This window comes from Dromaius novaehollandiae, chromosome 5, assembly GCF_036370855.1.
Source record: "Dromaius novaehollandiae isolate bDroNov1 chromosome 5, bDroNov1.hap1, whole genome shotgun sequence".
Classification (NCBI taxonomy): domain Eukaryota; kingdom Metazoa; phylum Chordata; class Aves; order Casuariiformes; family Dromaiidae; genus Dromaius; species Dromaius novaehollandiae.
The window spans coordinates 77000756-77019228 of NC_088102.1; the positions used below are offsets into that span (position 1 = coordinate 77000756).

Here is an 18473-nt window from a genome sequence, read left to right on the forward strand (position 1 = left end):
ACGCAGGACCAGCCAGCCAGCCAGCCTGCCGGAGGCGGGGGTGTCACGCTGCACCAGGGCCCCTCACTCCCTGGAGAGGGATGCGTGAGCCTTGCCAAAAGCAGAGACCCCACCGCCACCACCACCTCCTGCCTCCAATGGAGCTGGGGTCCTGGACAAGGAATGGTGGTCCCTCAAGCACCCCCCTATCCAGCCCCCCAAAACAGTGGGCACAACATGAGGGAGGGGGATATCGGGGCACAACGTGCTGCATCCCTGCTGCTCCCAGCCACCCACAGCCTCAGAGACCCATCTCCCTCAGAGACCGGCTGAAAAGGGGAAAGCAGCTCAGACCTCAATCCACCTGGGGCTGCTCAGGGGCCGGCAGCATGCCTGGGAAGCAGGACAGCATGGAAAGCCCCGCTAAGTCCCCCAGCTGTCGCTACCCACCCCCTTGGCTGGGCTAAGACCACCTGAGAACCATCCCCCAACTCCACTTGAAGTTGACCCAGCAAGATGAAGTGTTCACAATGGCTCAAAAGAGGGAAAAGAAAAGGGAAAAAAAAAAACCCAAACTAAAAGAGAGATAGAGGAGAGAGCAAAGCACCACTGTGAGTTCCTGGAAGAAAGATCCATCAAAGCCATTAGGCGCAGAAACGTGTCTTCCCTGAGGAGCTTGCTGCACTTGGCGAGGCAGGGGGAGGCTGCAGCAAACATCTCCAGCAGCTCAGCTCCTCCCCCAGCCCCACAGGCAGGACGTGGGGGAGCAGTGCAGCTTCCCCTTAGATCCTGCAGATCTGGGGCTTTTCCATCAGTGGGAGAGTCCAAGTTTCATAGTAGTGCCGCAGAGCTGTCTTACAGCTTTACCAGTCTCGCTACCTGGTGCGCTCATGGGCCACATGCAGAGACCCTGCTCCTTGCACTGGCATGGGTGAGCTGGAAACCCAGGGAGGGTCTCTGCTCCCCACAGGGGAGCCCAAGGGAGTCCTGCCTCTGCCAGGGACTGCTGCCAGGATCCCACAGGCAGCACCTGTGCCTGCCCACTTCTCCCATTTCAACTTCTCTCCTTATCAGGTCTCCGCAGCTTGAAGGGCAATGGGAGGGATTGGGAACCAGCCAGAGTGAGTCCAGTGGCCACACTGCATGGGCTGAGCTCCCACCTCCCAGCACCAGCTCCTCTTCCTGCCTGTGGATCCCAAGCCCCAGCCCAACACTGCCAGCCCTGCCTGTGGGGAGCCAGGCCAGGGGAGCTATTTCTTTGAGGGCATTCCAGCCCAGCCAGGCAGAGACACATGTAATTAGCAGAGCACCACATTTTAAGCAGAAAAAAGAAAAATGCATTTCCACACTCTTGGATATTCAACATAGTTCACAGAGAGATAGAAACGGGATGAGGCTTGGAAAATTCACAGCCCAAGAGGAAAACTGTGTGAGTAGTGGGAATGGCATGAGGTAGGCAAGGAAGTTGCTGCATCCAGCATGATTGTGCTCTACCTTCTGGCTCACGAGTGTGGTACCTCCCTTCCCATGGCTTCCAGGACTTGGGACACATCTGAGAAAACCACGTGCTTCCAGGTCCCTTCTTTCCCCCTTAACTCAGGTTCACAACCCCTCAGTGAGGATACTGGTGCCAAAATGGATGGTGGGTCACTGATGCCCACCCAATCTCTGTCCTCAAGAGTCAGGAGGAGCCACGTTCATCCTCTTCAGATCCTGCAGCAACTGAGGTGAGCAGAAAGGGTTTGCCTGCATTCCAGCCTGCTCCTGGAAGTGTTGGAGAAATCAAACACCCTGAGGCTCCAAGGGGAAGTTTCCTTCAGCATATGGTGGTAGGAGCCCAGAGGGCAGCTGGGATGGACTGGTCCTAGCCACAGCCTGTGGCAGTTGAGGCTCTGGCAATGGGGAAACCTGCTCCACCAGCTGATGGTCCAAGCTTCTGTCTTTGTGCAGAGAGAGCTAGGAGTAGGTTAGTCACTGCTGCCCCCCTCCTTGCTGTAGGCCCAAAGGCCCATACACCTGGCCCTCTTCTCTCCCACCAGTGCTGCCTCCAGCTGCTGGGAGCAGAGCAGGCATCCTTACCAGGCTGTAGCTGAACGTAATGGAAGAGATGACCATCTCAAAAACAGTGAAGATCATCATCAGCCAGAGGAAGCCCTGTGTGAAGAGGGGAAGGAGAGTCACAGAACAGCTGAGGTTAGAAGGGACCTCTGGAGATCACCTAGTCCAACCCCCCTGCTCCAGCAGCATCACCTAGAGCAGGTTGCCCAGGACCATGTCCAGACAGCTTTTGAATGCCTCCAAGGAGGGAGACTCCACAACCTCTCTGGGTAACCTGTTCCAGTGCTCAGTCACCCCTCACAGAAAAGAAGTTCTTCCTCATGTTCAGACGGACCTTCCCATGTTTCAGTTTGTGCCCACTGCCTCTCATCCTGTCACTGGGCACCACTGAAAAGAGCCTGGCCCCATCCTCTCGACACACTCCCTTCAGATACTTATGCACATTGATAGGATTCTCCCCTCAGTCTTCTCTTCTCCAGTCTGAAGGGTCCCAGCTCTCTCAGCCCTTTCTCATAGGAGAGATGCCCCAGTCCCTTAATCATCTTCATAGCCCTCCACTGGACTTGCTGCAGTAGCTCCATGTCTCTCTTGTACTGGGGAGCCCAGAACTGGACCCAGCACTCCAGACGCTGCCTCACCAGGGCAGAGGGGCAGGATCACCTCCCTAGCAATGCTCTTCTTAATGCAGCCCAGGATACCTTCTTGGCCTTCTTGGCCACAAGGGCACATTGCTGGCTCATGGTCAATTTGGTGTCAGCCAGGCCTCCCAGGCCCTTCTCTGCAGAGCTGCTCTCCAGCAGGTCATTCCCCAGCCTGTCCTGGTGCCTGGGGTTAAACAATCCCAGGGAGCCCAAATGTCACCAGTCCCACTCTCAGTGGAGATGACAGGGGACTGCACCACCAGTTTGGTCCCAGTGCTGTCTGCACCCCCACGCTAGCTCCCCTGCCCATCTTACTGGCACCTGCCAGCACACCAGCTCGTAGCTCAGGAGCCTGCGGCAGTACTCAGCCAGGACACCACTCGTCTCGCAGTGCAGGAACACCATGAAGCTGCCCTGGCGCAGGTGAGGGAAGGAAACCCGCAGCAGGTCCAGGGCCAGGAGCACAGCTCCCACCAGCAAGGCAAGGAAACTGAGGTAGCTGGAGATGGCTCTGCAGGATGCCTGGAGGGGCGGAGGCGGGGTTAGCCGTGCCAGTGTCAGCAGCTCAGCAGCTGACAGTCAGCAGCCAGACTCGGTCCAGGCTCCAACCCTGTCACACAGCTCTAACCTTTTCCCACCTCTGAGGAGCCCCAGAGAGGCCCTTTGGGGAGGGGAACAGCCGCTGCCCTGGGGACACTGGAGCAGGCAAAGACCACCACCCCTCTCCCACTCACCAGAGGTCTTGAAGGATTTATAGCAGTGGAAGAGATGTAATAGCCAGCAACGCCATACTGGAAGGAACAGAAGAACATGTGTCAAGGTCCTGCCTCCCCAGTCCCACCAGCGAAGCCTTCCCAGTTTCCTGCTTACCAGCACAGCCCCCCAGAGCAGATACCAGTAGGCAATGCATAACTTGTAGTCACTGGAAGCGAAGAACAAGGTGCTGCCAAGACCGAGGAGCACGAGCCCGGTGAAGACCTGCAACACCTGCGAGGAAGGAAACGCGCCAAGAGTGCAGCCAGGACAGCCGCAAGCCTCAGGTCTGGCCTCCTACGCTAGGCTAAGAGGTGCTCAGCAGCCCCTTGGAGAACGACAGGCATCTACAGGAGCTAGCGACGCTGGGGGAAGGCGGCCAGCCCCCTGCGACTTACCCCAAACACCCAGCAGCCAGCCCTCATGGCACACGCAGCCTGGGCCAGCTGCTGGCAGCTCCGCAGGGCGACAGGGTAGGTGGCAAGCAGCATCTGCGCTGCCAACAGGCTAGCTTGCCCTCACCTCTGCTCGGGGGCCTGCAAAAGCTCCGGGAAGGGGGCCACGAGCAAGCACCAGGGCTGGGCACAGAGGGAGATTCCCCCACATCGCCAGCCAGGGCTGTGGATCATGTGTCTTCCAAGAAAAGCAGAAATGAAAGTTTTGCTTCCTAAAATGGAGCAAGCAGAGGAGCCTGGCGGGGGGTAAACAAGTGGATACTCAGTCTGCGCAGGAGCTGCTCCCTCCTGTGTGGCAGAGGGGACCCAACAAGCCCAGGGGACAGGCATGCCGCTCACACCGCAGGAGATCCCTCATCCCATGCATGGGAATGCCCTCATGCAGGAATACGTGGGGAGAGAAACCCTGCAAGCAGCGCAGCACTTGTCCCAGTGCTGCAGCGGTGCCAGCCACATTTCAGCAGAGAGGTCTGAACCCAAGGCAGTTGCTCACGCAGCCTCGTAGTAAGCAGCGAGGAACTGATACAGCAGTGGGGATTCACCGCCATTGCAGAAGCTGGGCTGAATCGCACCCCAGAGAGACAAATAGGTCTGCCAGGTACAGGGGGAAAATGCAATTTCCAGTTGGGCCATGGGAAGCCAGTGGAGCTGAATCCCACATTGGTCTTTGCCATTTCCTCCTCATTACAGTTAAACAGAAAAAGGAGCTGGCCTGGAAATGGGTACTGAATTATTCAATTCTGGTTTGAGCAATGGCAACGTTCACCAAGGCCAGCTGGGGCGGCTAAAAGAGGCGGCCTCAGAGGAGAGGCGTTTCCTTGGGACACTTCCTGCCTTGCCCGTCTTTTCTTGCCATTAAGAGCCAACCCTTTCCCTCTACTAAAAAGCAACCCTGTCCTTGGACTGGCCCAGGGCCCTTCCTTCAGAGGGAAAAGCAAAAACAAGAGGAAGGAAAGCGGTTTTCCCCCCTCAGTGCCACGCGGGTGTCTCACTGCTCTGGTGGGTTTGCAGGCAACGTCCTGCTCTCCTCTGGGCTAAGCTCCCTCAGGCGAAGCGGGCTCCTGGCAGCCGTTCCCCGGCTACTACCAGCCTCCACTTTTGGCCCCGCACATTATCCTGGTTTCAGGTTATCAAGCCAAGCACTCCAGCCAGGGAAGAAGCAAATAAAAGAAGTGAATAATTAAACAGCAGCAAGCAAAACCAGAGCTGTGCAATATTGCCCTGGAGGTAGTGCTGCCCATGCAAGATGCTGATGAAACATGGCGATGCATTGCACCAGCGGCACCTGCAGCAGAGCTGCACTCGTTGCGGGGGGCCTGAGCCCCTGGGAGAAGCGCAGAAGGAAGAGAGTTGTTTATGGATAGCCACACTGGAGGCATTTGGCCACGTGCCGAGACAGCCGGGAGCACCCGTGTGAGACACCAGCCCCCTCCAGCCCCCCTGCAAGCAGCCCACGGCGCTGGTGCTCCCCACTGCCCCTTCCCGCACCCAGCCACACACATCCTTTGTTCCAGGGATTTATTGCCGAAACAGGAGGCTCACGCCATGCTGGGGCATCCGGGAGCAGCAGGTGCCCCTGGGCCAGCATTCCTGGAGGCAGATGTGGTGGGCACCATGGGCACACTGGGGGGCTCGCTGGCAGTGCCCACCTGGTGCCGGTGGCGCCTCACGGAGCAGTAGCAGCCCAACATGCCCACAGTGGCCAGGATGGCGCCCATGGCCACCATGGCCAGCGTGGGGCCGGGTGCCGGGGGAGCTGGCCCTGTGGGAGACACAGCAGTGAGGGCAACTGCCGCTTTCCCCAGCCCCAAAGAACAGGGTGCCCCCAACACAGGGATGCTCAGGGCATCCCGCAGCTTAGGAGGTGCTCACACTCACCCGCATCCCTTCTCTCCCCTCCAGCCACAGGGGCTGAGGGGTGATGTGGCAGCAGCGTGCCCGGCTCCGGCAGCATGCCCAGCTCCGATCCAGGGTGAGTGCTGGCTTCCCCTAGGAGCCCTGCGAGGGGAAGCCCAGCAGATGCTGCAGTGCAGGCCAGGCTGGCCATGCCCTCACATGCACACCTGCCTGCCAAAGGGCTCCCAGCTCTCACCTCCACCGCGAGCCCGCCGGTGCCGCCGCCGGCCCCCACAGCACCAGAGGTCAGCCCCACCCAAGGGGCACCGGGCATCCGCAGCACAGTCATGTGAGTGGGCTGTGCCAGACTTGCCACCAGCCCTGGCCTTCAGGTGACAGCAGTGGTAGATCTGCAGGGACAAGCATCCTGCTGGACCACTGCCAGGACCAGGAACAGACCCCGCACAGCTTCCCCAGGGACCAGCCCAAAGCTGGTCCCCATGCTGGCACCCACCTGGTTGCTGGGGGCACTGGGGAAGATGGAGGCATCCAGCTGGAAGCAGTGCTGCAACAGGGAGAGGGAGCACCTGAGCTGCCCATCCTCCCAGCACCTGCAGGGACAGGGAGGTTGTGGGTGAGCCTGGCTCTGCAGAGATCCAGGGTGGCGGAGAGCCATCGCTTGCCCACCACAGAGCTTGGCCACTCACCGTTGGACACCTCTGGGGTGAAGCGCGTGCATCTCAGCGTGGAGGCAGCAGAGCCCGAGGGTGCCTGGGTGGGCTAGATGGCCAGGCAGTCCAGCAGGAGCTGGGCAGAGCCAGCAGATGAGGGTCCCCGTGGGAAAGCTGCCCCAGCAGGTCCCCAGGGCACCCACCACCCCCATGCCCCAGCACACCAGGAGCAGCATCACTCACTCGAGAGCCCAAAATCTCCCCACTGGTGCAGCAGGCTGCAAGTGGGTGCTGTGGTTGGCACTGGTCCCCACTGATGGCAGTGTGGGGCTGGGGCTCAGCTGGGGGCCTGGAATGGGCACAGCTGGACTCATGGCCCTCCCACTCACCCACATTTTGGCATCTTCAGCCTGGGACTCTGCCTTCCCAGCACATCCCACACCAGCAGCCCCACTGCAAACAGCCATGTCCAGGGCAGGGACCAGCCGCCCCAGCAGCACCCCCCAAGGCCAGCTCGGCCCTGCCCAACCCTTACCTGGGGCATTTTGCACCCAAGTGCCAGCAAGGAGAAGGAGGGTCAGCCACCTCCTCCTCCCCAGAGCCTTCATTGCAAACAAAGAAGAGGAAAAGCAGCCCTGCCCTGCTTGCTTTTGCACCTGGGGCTGCAGTCAGGTCGCCCAATGGGGGCCCTGGCGCGCCCGCACCCAGCTGGGGACCATTCTGCAGAGCCCTGCTCCTCCCAGGGGCTGACGCTGCTGCCAGGCCTGGCTGAGCCGCCAGCACTGCCCCAGGGGACCCTGCAGGGAGACACAGTGCGGGCGAGGGACCCACGTCTGCCTCCGAGCCCTGTGGCTGCCCCTGCCCCATATGCAGCCCTGGAGGGGGAGATGCTCTGCAACCTCAGCCAGAACGCGGCCGCCACGCCAACAAGGGTGTTGTGACCCCGACACGCAATGCACGTGCATGCACATGCGTGCATGCAAGCACACACGTGCACACACATACACGTGTACACAACCACAGCACGTGCATGCACACACAGGCATGCACGTACACACGCATATGCATGCACCCACATGCATGCACGCACACCTGCATGCATGCACACACTCACGCATGCATGTACACACATATGCATCCCTGCATCCACACCCCCCTTTAGCACCCTCGTGAGCGTAAATCACCATCCCCTCGTCCTCCGTGCAAACACCTCTCTGCCCTCCTCAGAGGGCCCCAGATGCCGAGCCCCTAAAATGGGGGGACATGCTGCACCTCTGTGGGAGGTTGGGGACCTCAAAGCAGCTTGATCCACCAAGAGGGCAGTGCACCCCACACTAGCCCCTCTCCCCCCACCCCATGGAACCCCTAACCCCTCTGCAAGCCCCAGAAGACCCATTCAGCCCCACTCTCCCAGCTGCCAACATCCCTGGGGCACAGCCCCCGGGACGCCCCCAGAGAGGTGATGGCGCAGGAGCCACACACACCCCTCAGTCCTCCCTTGCCCCCCAGCAGCCCTGTCCTTGGGCTCAGTGGCCCTGAGCATCCTGGCCCTGCTGGCTTCCTGCACTGGTGCCCCATTTCTGTCCCTGCCCCAGACCCACCTCTACAACAGTGGGCCATTTTTCCTCACAAAGGGGATCCTCAAGATAAATAAAAAGACCATGTGAGAGAAGAGCATCACTCACAGTGACAACAGGTTACTTGGTGACATCTACAGCACAGGACTGGCCATGCAGGAAAGCCTGGCATGCAGCAGCCAAACACCAAAGTCAGAGCTCAGTTTGCACATCAGCAGCAGGAGAGTGCTCAGTAGGTTTCAGAGTGAACACCCCATCGAGATGCCTGGAGGGAGGGCTGCACTCTCCCCGCAGCGTCCGGGGGCTGCAAGCAGATGGCCCTGGCCAATGCGACACACTTTGTGCCCTGTTGGCGCTGGCCCCGGCCACGTGGGTGACACATGGAGACCCTCCCTGGCTGGGCGGGGCACTACCTCCCCCTCTCTCCCCTCCTCTCAGGCTCAGTCGGCATCTGCCACATTCCCCAGCCCTGAGCAGGCTCTTGGGTGAGGCATGGTGGACAACGCCATGGCAGCGCCCCTGCCCCCTCTCTGGAGGGCAGGTCCTACCTGGATGTCACCTGGCTGAGGTGCTCAGAGCCCCAGGCAAGGACGAATATTCACACCTCCCCACCGTCCCCTCTGCGCTTGGCGGTGCCTGGCCCCAAGCAACTTGGCCAGCTGCCCAGTTTCCATCCAGCGCTGGCACTGCCCTCTCCCTCTGGCAGGGCAGCACATGCATGTGCTGCGCTGATCTGCCCCCCCCCCCCTTCTCCATGGCAGCCATCCTCCAACGCATTGGGTTCCCCGGGGGAGCCAAGCCCAGGACCGACCTGCTGTGAAGGCCCCTAAGTGAAAAGCACATCAGCCACTTCCTGGCACTTAGTAGGTTTCAGAGTGAACACGCTGCAGCAGGGTAAAGCACTTCCCTTCAGATTCCTGGCCATCCTTTTGGGCGGGATTAAAGAGAACCCCCTTTTTAAATTTGCAACTTGGAGCTGAGCTTCAGGTCCAGCCAAGCAAGAGCAGACCAAAGCTGGGGGGCTTCTCTCCGCTCTGCCAGCGTGCCGCCTTGTCACCGTGCAAGCGAGCCGCACCGTGGCTAAGGGGGACAACACCGGTGTCAGCGCCACCATCTCTGTGCCGTCCTGCTCCATCTTCCCCACAGCGGTGGAGGCTGCCCAGAGAAACCAACCCCCCTGGCACAGCGTCAGCCCTGGCTCCTGTGCGTGGGGAGTACTGGGCATGCTGGGTGTACTGGGCAGGGTCTGCCCTGCCTGCTCCTGGCAGCACAGAGCTGGTCCTGCCTCCCTGTGGCGGCGGGCAAAGCTGGAGGCCGCTTTTGGGGTCAGGCTCCATTCCAAGGCACTGGCCTACGTGGGAGCTCTGCACTGCCTCAAAACCAGGGTGACGCACTGAGCCTTGCTGCCCCGCCCCGAGAGCGCCAGGTGCCACGTCTCCTTGGGGCACCCTTGAGCACCTGCACCAGGTGCGCAGATAAGCACATAAGAGGGAGACAAGCACGGCCACCCTCCCAGAGGCGGCTCAGAGCAGGGAGGACGCCTGGAGAGGCCAGGACCGCCCCAGGCGAGAGGATGCTCCGCGCGGCCCTCGGCGTGGTCGCCCTGCTGGGGCTGGCGGGCAGCTGCAGTGAGTGTCGGTTCCCGCGGAGAGGCCTGCTGGGGCTACCCCGGGTGGGCGGTCCACCGGTGATGTCCCCCTGGGTGTCCGACCCTGCTGCTTCCAGTTGTGCCGGAAGACACCATCTCCAGGATGCTGCAGCACCTGGAGAGCTCCGCCAGCACCGACGAGCTGCCCAACCCCAGCATCCTGCTGGCGCTGAACCTGGCCGGGGCCGGTGACAGCAGCAGCTGCAAGCAACTGCTTCAGCAGCTGAAGGAGACAGCGGTGGAGAGGGCCTCAAAGGGTAGGTGGAGGCGCTGGGGGCACCCACCTCGGCCAGGCGCCCATGGTCCCCGCACCGCCGGCTGCTCTCTGTCTTCGCAGACATGACATCGGGGGACCTGGCACTGTACACGCTCGCCCTCCTCTCCTCCTGCCAGGACCCCCAGCAGGTCCAGGCGCTGGGGCACACCATTGACCTGCTCAACCGGCTGCAAGAGGAGACGGACCAGGAGATGGTCTACCTGGGTACAGCAGGGACGGGGTGGCCGTGAGCCTCCCCAGGGGCGCCGCGTCCCCCTCACTGCCAGCTCACAGCGCCCCGCTGCTTCACAGAGATCGAGGGCGCCCCACAGACCACGTTTTACCAGTTCAGTCTGGACATCCTGGCACTGTGCCTGGAGGGGACGGGCAGCTACGAGGTGGCCGCCGTCATGCTGGCCAAGGAGGTGCTGAATCGCGGGAGCGGGCTCTCCGTGGGTAAGGGACTCCCCCAGCCCCACAGCCGCCTTGGCCCGCCAGCTGTGCCACGGCCAGCTGACACCAGGGCCGCACAGACACCCGCGCCGTGGCGGCACTGGCGCTGACATGCGCCCACAACCGGCTGGCCACGGAGGACCTCAGCGAGCTGCGGGAGCTGCTGCAGCACGTGGTGACGCAGGTGGCCAGTGCCTTCCTGGATGAGCAGGAGCAGGGGAATGGCATGATCGGCAACATCTACAGCATGGGGCTGGCCCTGCAGGTAGGGGGGAGCCAGCGGCGCTGAGGGGCAGCATGGCCACCCAGGCACCCAAGACCTTCTTGCCACCCACAGGCGCTCACTGCCACGGCGGCATTTTATGCCCCCCGGGAGTGGGACTGCACCCAGGCCTTCTCCGTGGTCTTCGAGCACGACCTCCAGCAGCCCATGGCCATTGCCCAGGTCCTGCCTGCCCTCCTAGGCCGCACGTATCTGGATGCCACCAGCGTGGACTGCACTGCCAAGGCTGACCAAGGTAGGGCCACCGCTGTGGTGCCCACCACCCTGTACCCGCCACCCAGGCCCTCCCTAACGCCACCCCCCTCTCAGCCTCCTTCATCACGGTGTCCTATTCCGTCATCAACGAGCTGAGGGGAGCCCACTTCCACTACACCACCCAGGTGCAGGTGCCAGCTGGCTCGGTGCTGCTGGCCGTGCTGCAGGCAGCCCAGGAGCAGGACCCGGATCACTTCAGGTGAGGCCCCGCTGCTGGGGAGGGAGGCGGCGGCGGCTGGGGGCCCCCACCGAGCTGCCCCTCCCTCCTCTCGGCGGCAGCTTCCAGACTGAGGCGACGTCCTGGGGTGCCATGGTGGTCTCCATCCATGGGCTGGCCGCCAGCACCACCGACAAGACCTACTGGCAGCTGCTCAGTAGCGGCGACGCTCTGGACCAAGGTGGGCAGACGGGGATGGGGACGGGCAGTGGGGGCGGCTGCACCGCGGCCTCACGCTGCGCCCTCACCCAGGCGTCGACACCTACAAGCCGTGGGACGGGGAGCACGTCGAGGCCGTCTTCAGCACCTACTGAGGCATCGAGGGACCCGCTGCCGTGCAATAAACAGCTCTCGCATGCAGCCTGTCTCGTTGCTGCCCCCGGGGCGGGACGGGGCGGGGCGGGGGGCAGCCTGGCCGCCCCCTGCGGGCCTGCTGAGGGGTGGGGGGCAGGCGCTGGGGGCGCGACGTCCCCTCGCCCGCCCCGGAACCAACGTGCTGCGGCCCCACGCCCCGCCGGGCGCCTCGACCCCGCCCCCGCCCCGACCGCCGGAAGTGTTACCGGCCGGACGGGTTAAGGGGGAGGGCCAACATGGCGGCGCCCGCCAGCGAGTTCCGGCCTGGCGGCAGCGGGGATGTGGCGGCAGCTGGGGCGGTCGCTGGCGGTCCGGGAAGGTCAGGGGCGGCCGGTCCGTGTCGCGGGCAGCGAGGCCGCGATGGGCGGAGCGCCGGGGTCTCCGGTGGGCGGCGGTGCGGGCAGCGCGTGCCCGGACGCCTGGGCCCTTTGAGGTCAAGGGGGGGGGCCTCGGACGCCTGGGCCCTTTGGGGGGAGCCCTCGGGCTCCTGGGCCCTTTGGGGGGGGGGCTCGGACTCCTGGGTGCGACGAGGGGGCCCAGTCCCTCTCTGAGCCCCCGCCTGCCCTCTCCAGGTCCCGGTAGCCCCGTGGTCCTTCGGGCCGGCCTCAAGAAGTACGTGCTGCCCCCGGACTACAGCGGTAAGCAGGGCGCACGCCCTCGCGTCGGGCTGGCATCGCCCCCCACCTCCGCCACGCCCTGGTCCTTCCCCCACTTCGCGGCACAGCCTGGGAAGCTGGCTGTGACCTTTGCGTGCCTGTGCCCTGCCAGGTGTCACCCTGCCAGAGAGGACCAAGCTGAAGTTCATGGACAAGGTCCCTGCGGTGCCCAAAGTGCGGCGGGAGCCCCGGCGGCTGCGCGACATCCGTGGCCCATCCGGGGAGGCCACCGAGTTCACGCAGGGGCAGTACGGCATACTGGTGAGCGGGGTGGGAACTGGCCCGCGGCTGCCGAGGCCCCTCTGAGGGCAGCAAGACGGAGGGCGCTTGGGGAGGGCACGGCCCAAGGTGGGTCACAGGGTCGCCCCAGGGTGGTTCGCACCCACCCAAGAGCAGCCGAGTTGGCTCTGTGTGAGGTCTGGACCCCGGGGTGGGATTTGGCTGTGGCTTCAAGCAGAGCAGGCGGCCTGAGGCCCCGCTCCCCGGTCTCTGCCTGTGGACATCTTGCTCGCCCACCCGACTGCGGCCGCAGTCAGGGCCAAAGAAGCAGTTGCAGGCCTGCCTGTTTGCTTTGGGCGCTCAGCCTGCCGCCTGTTCTGGCTGTGGCGGTGCGGTGCAGCACACCGGCAGGTCCCAGGCTGGTGATCCTCACATGGCGCCGGGCCCTCCTGTAGGCAGCAACATGGCCAGCGCTCTTCCAGCAAACAAGCCACAGGAGGGGGCCAGTACCAGACCAGCCCTTCTCGGAGCCAGAGCTAGGCTCCCAAAAGCGGGATTTCCCGAGTGACCCAGCCTCCCTCTGCCAGCAGAGACCTGCGGTTCCTCTCTGGCAAGGGGGTAAGGAACATACTGCCTAGCTCAGACTGGAAAGGCAACTCTGAGACCTCTTCAATGAGGCTGCTCCCACCCAAAAGCAAAAGGGGGAACAGACGGCTGCTAATGTGGCAGGAACAGGTCACATAGCTGCACCCCTCTGCACCCCTGTCTGTGTTTTGGTCCCTGACACGCCGCCTCCTTTTCCCCCCTCCCCGCAGGCCTTGGGAGGCGGCTATCTCCACTGGGGCCACTTTGAGATGATGCGCCTGACCATCGGCCGCTGCATGGACCCCAAGACCATGTTCGCCGTGTGGCGCGTGCCGGCCCCCTACAAGCCCATCACCCGGAAGAGCCTGGGGCACCGCATGGGGGGCGGCAAGGGGCCCATTGACCACTATGTGACAGCGGTGAAGAGCGGGCGCCTGGTCGTCGAGGTGGGCGGGCGCTGTGAGTTCGGGGAGGTGAAGCACTTCCTGGCGCGGGTGGCTGGGAAGCTGCCCTTCCCTGCGGCCGCTGTCAGTCGCGACACCCTCCAGCGCATGCGGGAGGAGGAGGAGGAGAAGCAGCTCAACAACCAGAACCCCTGGACTTTTGAGCGCATCGCCACAGCCAACATGCTGGGGATGCGCAAGTACCTCAGCCCCTATGACCTGAGGTTCAAGGGACGCTACTGGGGCAAGTTCTTCCTGCAGCACCGGGTGTAACATGCAGGTGGGGCTGGGCTGCCTTAATAAATCTCCCCCCCATTAACCTCTTGTACCTGCTGCTGTGTTGTTTGGAGATCCCAAACTTGGAGGCCAGGAGCATTCTGGCATTGACCCATAAATGGGGGCCCCTGCTGCTGGCACCCCCACGCTGGACTCAGTGCCTCTGAGCAGCGACATAGCTGATCTCTTTATTAAGAAGGGTTCCGGTGCGGGTGGCCGTGCGTCCGGACAGCTGGCTACACAGAGACACCGCTGCAGGCGAACTCCGAGCGAGGTAAGAGGTTTCTCTCCTCCAGCTGCTATCCAGTACCTCTCCTTGGAGGCGGTAAGTGCCGCTGGGAGGAGCAGAGCATCCCACGGCTCCTCCAGGCTTTCCCATCCACTGGGTTCCCTCCAGTGCCTGGCGGGAGCCCTGGCAGGCAGCACGACCGGAGGAGGAATGGGCTCCTCCCGCACAAGAGAGGAGGTGCAGCAGTGGCGGGAGGTCCCGCGGTGGTGGTGGGGGCCTCTCCATGGGCTGCAGGAGAGGAGCGCGGGCGGGATCATCCAGGCGGGAGAGAGAAAGGCCATCTGCACCCCAGGGGAGGAGGAAGGAGACACAGCTGCCACCACTGTGGTGGTCCCTGTCCCCCTCCTCCACCACCATGGTGGCCCAGCACCTTAAGGACATGCTGGCAAGTCCAAGGGGGACAAATCCTGCCCACCCCAGGCAAGAGAGGCTCAAGCCCGAGGCAGGTTCAGGAGACCCCCACCGCCACCATGCCCCAAGGTGCCTGGTCACCTGGAGGGCAGAGGGGTTCTCAGGCAAAGATGCTCCCGATGCTGGCCGCCAGGATGATGGCAAGGATGATGCAGCAAATCATGATCATGATCTTCTTCTACTTTGTGAGAGAGGCGAGAGGGTGCCATGAGGCAGGGATGCAGCAATGCCGGGAGGGGGAGGTGGGTGCAGGGGGCAGCCAGGAGCTGGTCTGGCGCAGTGCCAGGCTCTGTTATACCACAGTGAAAACGGAGGCCGAAGCCGCCGTCCGCAAGCAGAGCCAAGGTGCCAAGGCTCCGTGGGGTGAAGCCGTTCTCAGCCCGAGGGCCTGCCAGGCCGTGGGGCAGGCCACCACTGTCTGCTTGCCCGGCAAGGAGTCCCAGCACCACCTGCCAGGGAGGTGGGGGGATCTGGGGTTGGGGGAAGAGCAGGAGTCGCGAGGGGGACGGTCGGGTAGGGGAGCGCCTCCAGGGAGGAGGAGGCTGGGCGGGGGTCCGGGAGCGGCAGGGGGAGCAGGGGAGGGGGCCGGGCATCCGGGAGGGTCCTGCGGGGCGGCGTCCCTGCTGGCACGGGTGGGAGGGAGAGGGGAGGCATCGGCTCTGGTGGGGAAGAGGCACACGGGGCTCAGCAGGGACCCATGGGCATGCCCCGGCCCAGCACCGATGGCTGGGACAGGATGTGCCCCGGTCCAGCACCTACAGCCCAGCACCCACAGCCTGGTGCAGGACATGCCCCAGGCCAAGCACCCACTGTGCGTGCCTGCCTGCCCCACGCCACTTACTTATGGCCTCGGGTACTTGTTTAGCCCTACAGCGAGCCCAATGATGAGGGTAACTATGCCCAGCAAGACCACCACCGCTGCCAAAATCAGCATTTTCTGGGGAGGACAAGAAGGGGGGAGTGCAGGGCCCAGTTATGCGCATGCCACACATGGAGATGGCAGAGATGGGTGCCATGGGGCACAGAGATGCTGCAGCAGGAAAGCCCTGGGGGGGGACAGGAAGCTGGGGCTGAGCCCTCACCAGCTCATCACACCTATTGGGGGCGGGGGGAGCAGAACTGTGCACCACACGGAGCTTGCCCAGGGGCTGGATAGGGCAACAGGGACCATGGGGGGCAGCCAGGGGACACAAGGGGGGCTCGGGGAGGTGGGGACTGCTGGGGCATGCCATGGGGGTCCATGGGGGCGCTGGGCCCTTCTCACCCTCCTGGCCTCGCTTTGGTACTTCACAGCCTTTTTGGTGTCAGCCACGGCCCGCTCCACGAAGCCCACGGACTGGTCCATGTTGTTCTCAATGCGGTCGATCATGGCTCCCTAGTGGGCCACAGGGCGCAGGCAGAGGCAGGGAGAGAGGGGTGCTGAGGGCCCAGTGCTGCCCCGTGCCACAGTACTTACCCTTCCCCGGTGCGTGCCGCCAGTCCTCGCGTGGCGTGGCATGGGGGGAGACAGAGAGGGGCTGAGAGGGGGGCCGGGACCCCCAAGGCATTTTGCACCCTCCCCATTGCGCTGTGCACCCCTCTCCCTGTGGCCCTGTGCTCGGGTCCCATGCACAGGGCCCTGTGCATGTCTCCATGCAGCCCCGTGGACAGATCCTTCTGCACAGGTCCCTGTGGAGCCCCATGCACAGGTCCCCCTGCACAGGTCCCCGTGTGGCCCCATGCATGGGTCTTCTCATGCACAGGTCCCAAAGCCGCCCGGTGCTCAAGTCCCCATGCCGTGGCCCGCACCTGGTTCTCCACCAGCATGGCGATGTCAACGAACATGTCATGCAGCTCCTTGATGCTGCTCTCCAGCCGCACGATGTCCTTGTGCCGCCCCTCGATCTCGCTCAGCGCCTGCTTCGAGATCTGCGAGTCCATGATCTGTAGCAGAGCCGGGGTGTGAGGGGCAGGTGTCAGCCGGGGGTCCCTGCCCCCCGTGGGATGCTGCCCCCTGGCACCCCCTGGGCCCTCACCCCTGAGGTGAAGATGGAGGGGTTCCCACTCTCCAGCATCTCCTCCAGCTCCTCGTCTGTCGTGTTCTTGCCGGCTGCGGGGCACAGGGGGTCACGTCCTGGCAGGGCCCCCTCGGGGGCAGGGCCTGCTGCAAAAGCCCCACCCCCTCGGGGAGGGGGCAGGACCTGCTACACTTGCCGCACCCCCACAGGGAGGAGCCTGAACTGCTTGGCTCCACCCTCAGGACTAAGCCCCACCCACTCCATGAAAGGGGCGGGGCCCAGGGGACGGGTTGGGGGACACGCACTGATCTCCAGCTGGCGCTGAATGCGGCCCTTGCTGCGCTCCCGGAAGTCGACCTGTGCCTCGTTGTACTTGGTCATGACGTCGACGAATTTCCGGGACAGGACCGAGTGCTGGGGACAGGGACGTGAGGGCCGTGAACGCCCCGGGCACCGGGCACCCCCAGCCCGGGTGCTGGGCGCGGGCACACGAGGCCGGAGCTCACCTGGGACTTGCGTATGCGGAGGTCGGCTGAGGAGCGGGCCTCATCCTGCTCGATGTTCCTCTCCATGCCTGGCCAGAGTGGAGACCCCGGTGTGTCAGAGCATCTTGTCCCACCACCGCGACCCCACCAGGACCCCGCTCGGCCCCAGCACAGCGGCGGGGACATCGCCACTCACTCTTCAGCTTGTTCCGGACACTGTTGGCCATTTTCTTGATCTCCGCTGTGAGCTGCTCCAGGTCGTCCTTGGTCTCTGCAGGGAGTGCGGGGGGCTGAGCCATGGAGCCCACCAAGGGGACCCACGTCCCCGCGCTGGGGACCCGCGTCCCCGGGTCAGGGCACCTTACTCTGCTCAGGGACAGGGGCTGAGAGGATGACGCTGTAGAGCTTCTTGGCCTCCTCCACGTTCTCCGAGATCTTGTCGATGTTTTGTCGTGTCTCCTCGATCTAGCTGAGCCGGGGGGGGGGTCAGGCTGGAGTGGCAGTGCCCCTCCAGCCCCCCAGCCCCACCATCCCGCTCACCTCAGAGAAGAACTCATCCATGAAGGCCGTGTTGTCAACAGCGATCTCCAGCTCCTCGGTGTCATCGTCGTCGGCGCCCTGCTTCTGCAGGCGGCAGCAAGGCAGCGCTCAGCACCCTGGGCCGTGGACAGCCCCCGGGGCGGGCGGCCGAGGCGGGTGTGGGGGGGGGTCGGGCCAGTGGGGGTTAAGGCCGGCAGAGGCCATGGTGCCATCTGCACGGGGAGGAGCAGAGCTGATCGTGCATCTGGCCAGGCTTACGCCCATCCAGGCCCCTCAGCATCCTCCCCTGCAGCCCCCCTCCTCCTCCTCTTCCTTCCCGGGAATAAAAATAACACTAATCCCTGCGTTCCCTCCCAAGTTTTATCCCCTCTCCCCCCGCCCCGGCTGATGGCTCTGTAATCCCCACATAATCCTCGCCGAGCTCCCGGCCCCACACTGCCGCCGTGGGGCTGCGCACCTCGCGTGGGGGCCAGTGAGGAAGAGCGCAGAGGAGGAAGCAACCGCCAGGGATGTGGGGCTGTGCGGCCCCGGCTGACCCACATCCGTTCCCAGCCCCTTGCGTGCCCCACGGGAAGGCACTTGGCCCGGGCACCCCCAGCCCCACGAGTCTGGGGGAGTCCTGCTGCTGCATCCCACATCCCAGGGTGCAGGGCACAGCTGGGCACCCCCAGCCCCACATGTCTGGGGCGGGTCCCGCTGCCCACCCCACGTCGCAGGGTGCAGCCGGGCAACCCCATCCCCACACATCCGGGGGGGGGGTTCCCGCCGCTGCACCCCATGTCCCGAGTGATGTGGGGCGACGTGCCCGCCCATCCCCGCGGCGGCGCGTCGCCCCGTGGGGCCGGTCCCGCGATGCCCCCCGGGCCGCTGCAGGGCTGCTCACCGCCTTGAGCTGCTCCAGCCGGTCCTTCATGGTGCCGGGGCCGCCGGGGCAGCGGGGCCGCTCCTCGGCGCCTACATGCTAATCCCCGCGGCGGGAGGCGCCGGGGGGCGGAGCCCCCCGCCCCCCCCGGGGACGCCCGGGCGCAGCGAAGCCCACACGCAGAAAAGGGGCCGCTGGGCCTTTAAGAGAAGCACGCCGCGACACTGCGCCTTTAAGGAGCGGGAGTGGGCGGGGCTATCGCCCCCAGCGCTGG

The 18473-nt window shown here is 64.0% G+C and overlaps 4 protein-coding genes across 9 annotated transcripts; 2 read left to right on the forward strand and 2 right to left on the reverse strand.

Moving 5' to 3' along the window:
• Nucleotides 1-1274: 1274 nt before the first annotated feature.
• Nucleotides 1275-5933, reverse strand: LOC112988655 (uncharacterized). Its single transcript, XM_064513501.1, has 6 exons — nt 5765-5933; nt 5536-5648; nt 3549-3665; nt 3413-3469; nt 2059-2133; nt 1275-1935 (listed from the first exon to the last, which is right to left on the reverse strand). The coding sequence occupies exons 1-6, from the start codon at nt 5931-5933 to the stop codon at nt 1762-1764; spliced, it is 705 nt and encodes a 234-aa protein (XP_064369571.1). The 3' UTR covers nt 1275-1761.
• Nucleotides 5934-9438: 3505 nt separating this feature from the next.
• CBLIF (cobalamin binding intrinsic factor) lies at nt 9439-11471 on the forward strand. Its single transcript, XM_026109281.2, is given in 9 exon segments — nt 9439-9598; nt 9696-9875; nt 9956-10099; nt 10187-10330; nt 10408-10592; nt 10665-10866; nt 10869-11064; nt 11145-11263; nt 11335-11471. Coding segments are annotated over 9 exon segments (1287 nt in total). The 5' UTR covers nt 9439-9543; the 3' UTR covers nt 11397-11471.
• A 171-nt stretch (nt 11472-11642) lies between these two features.
• Nucleotides 11643-13658, forward strand: MRPL16 (mitochondrial ribosomal protein L16). Of its 2 annotated transcripts, none has more exons than XM_026109295.2 (4): nt 11643-11755; nt 12009-12074; nt 12205-12353; nt 13127-13658. In XM_026109295.2, exons 1-4 carry the CDS (start codon nt 11716-11718, stop codon nt 13610-13612), a joined length of 741 nt encoding a protein of 246 aa, XP_025965080.1. In that variant the 5' UTR covers nt 11643-11715; the 3' UTR covers nt 13613-13658. The 2 variants fall into 2 exon arrangements, with proteins under 2 accessions (XP_025965080.1, XP_064369502.1); XM_064513432.1 differs by having other exon boundaries at nt 11666-11769.
• Nucleotides 13659-13777: 119 nt separating this feature from the next.
• Nucleotides 13778-18458, reverse strand: STX3 (syntaxin 3). Of its 5 annotated transcripts, none has more exons than XM_026109291.2 (12): nt 18221-18458; nt 17338-17421; nt 17163-17262; nt 16994-17068; nt 16819-16886; nt 16618-16726; nt 16331-16404; nt 16104-16238; nt 15580-15690; nt 14614-14764; nt 14397-14493; nt 13778-14185 (listed from the first exon to the last, which is right to left on the reverse strand). In XM_026109291.2, the coding sequence occupies exons 1-12, from the start codon at nt 18248-18250 to the stop codon at nt 14158-14160; spliced, it is 1062 nt and encodes a 353-aa protein (XP_025965076.2). In that variant the 5' UTR covers nt 18251-18458; the 3' UTR covers nt 13778-14157. The 5 variants fall into 5 exon arrangements, with proteins under 5 accessions (XP_025965076.2, XP_025965075.2, XP_025965077.1 ...); XM_026109290.2 differs by having other exon boundaries at nt 14397-14496; XM_026109292.2 differs by lacking the exon at nt 14614-14764 and having other exon boundaries at nt 18221-18456.
• Nucleotides 18459-18473: the final 15 nt, after the last annotated feature.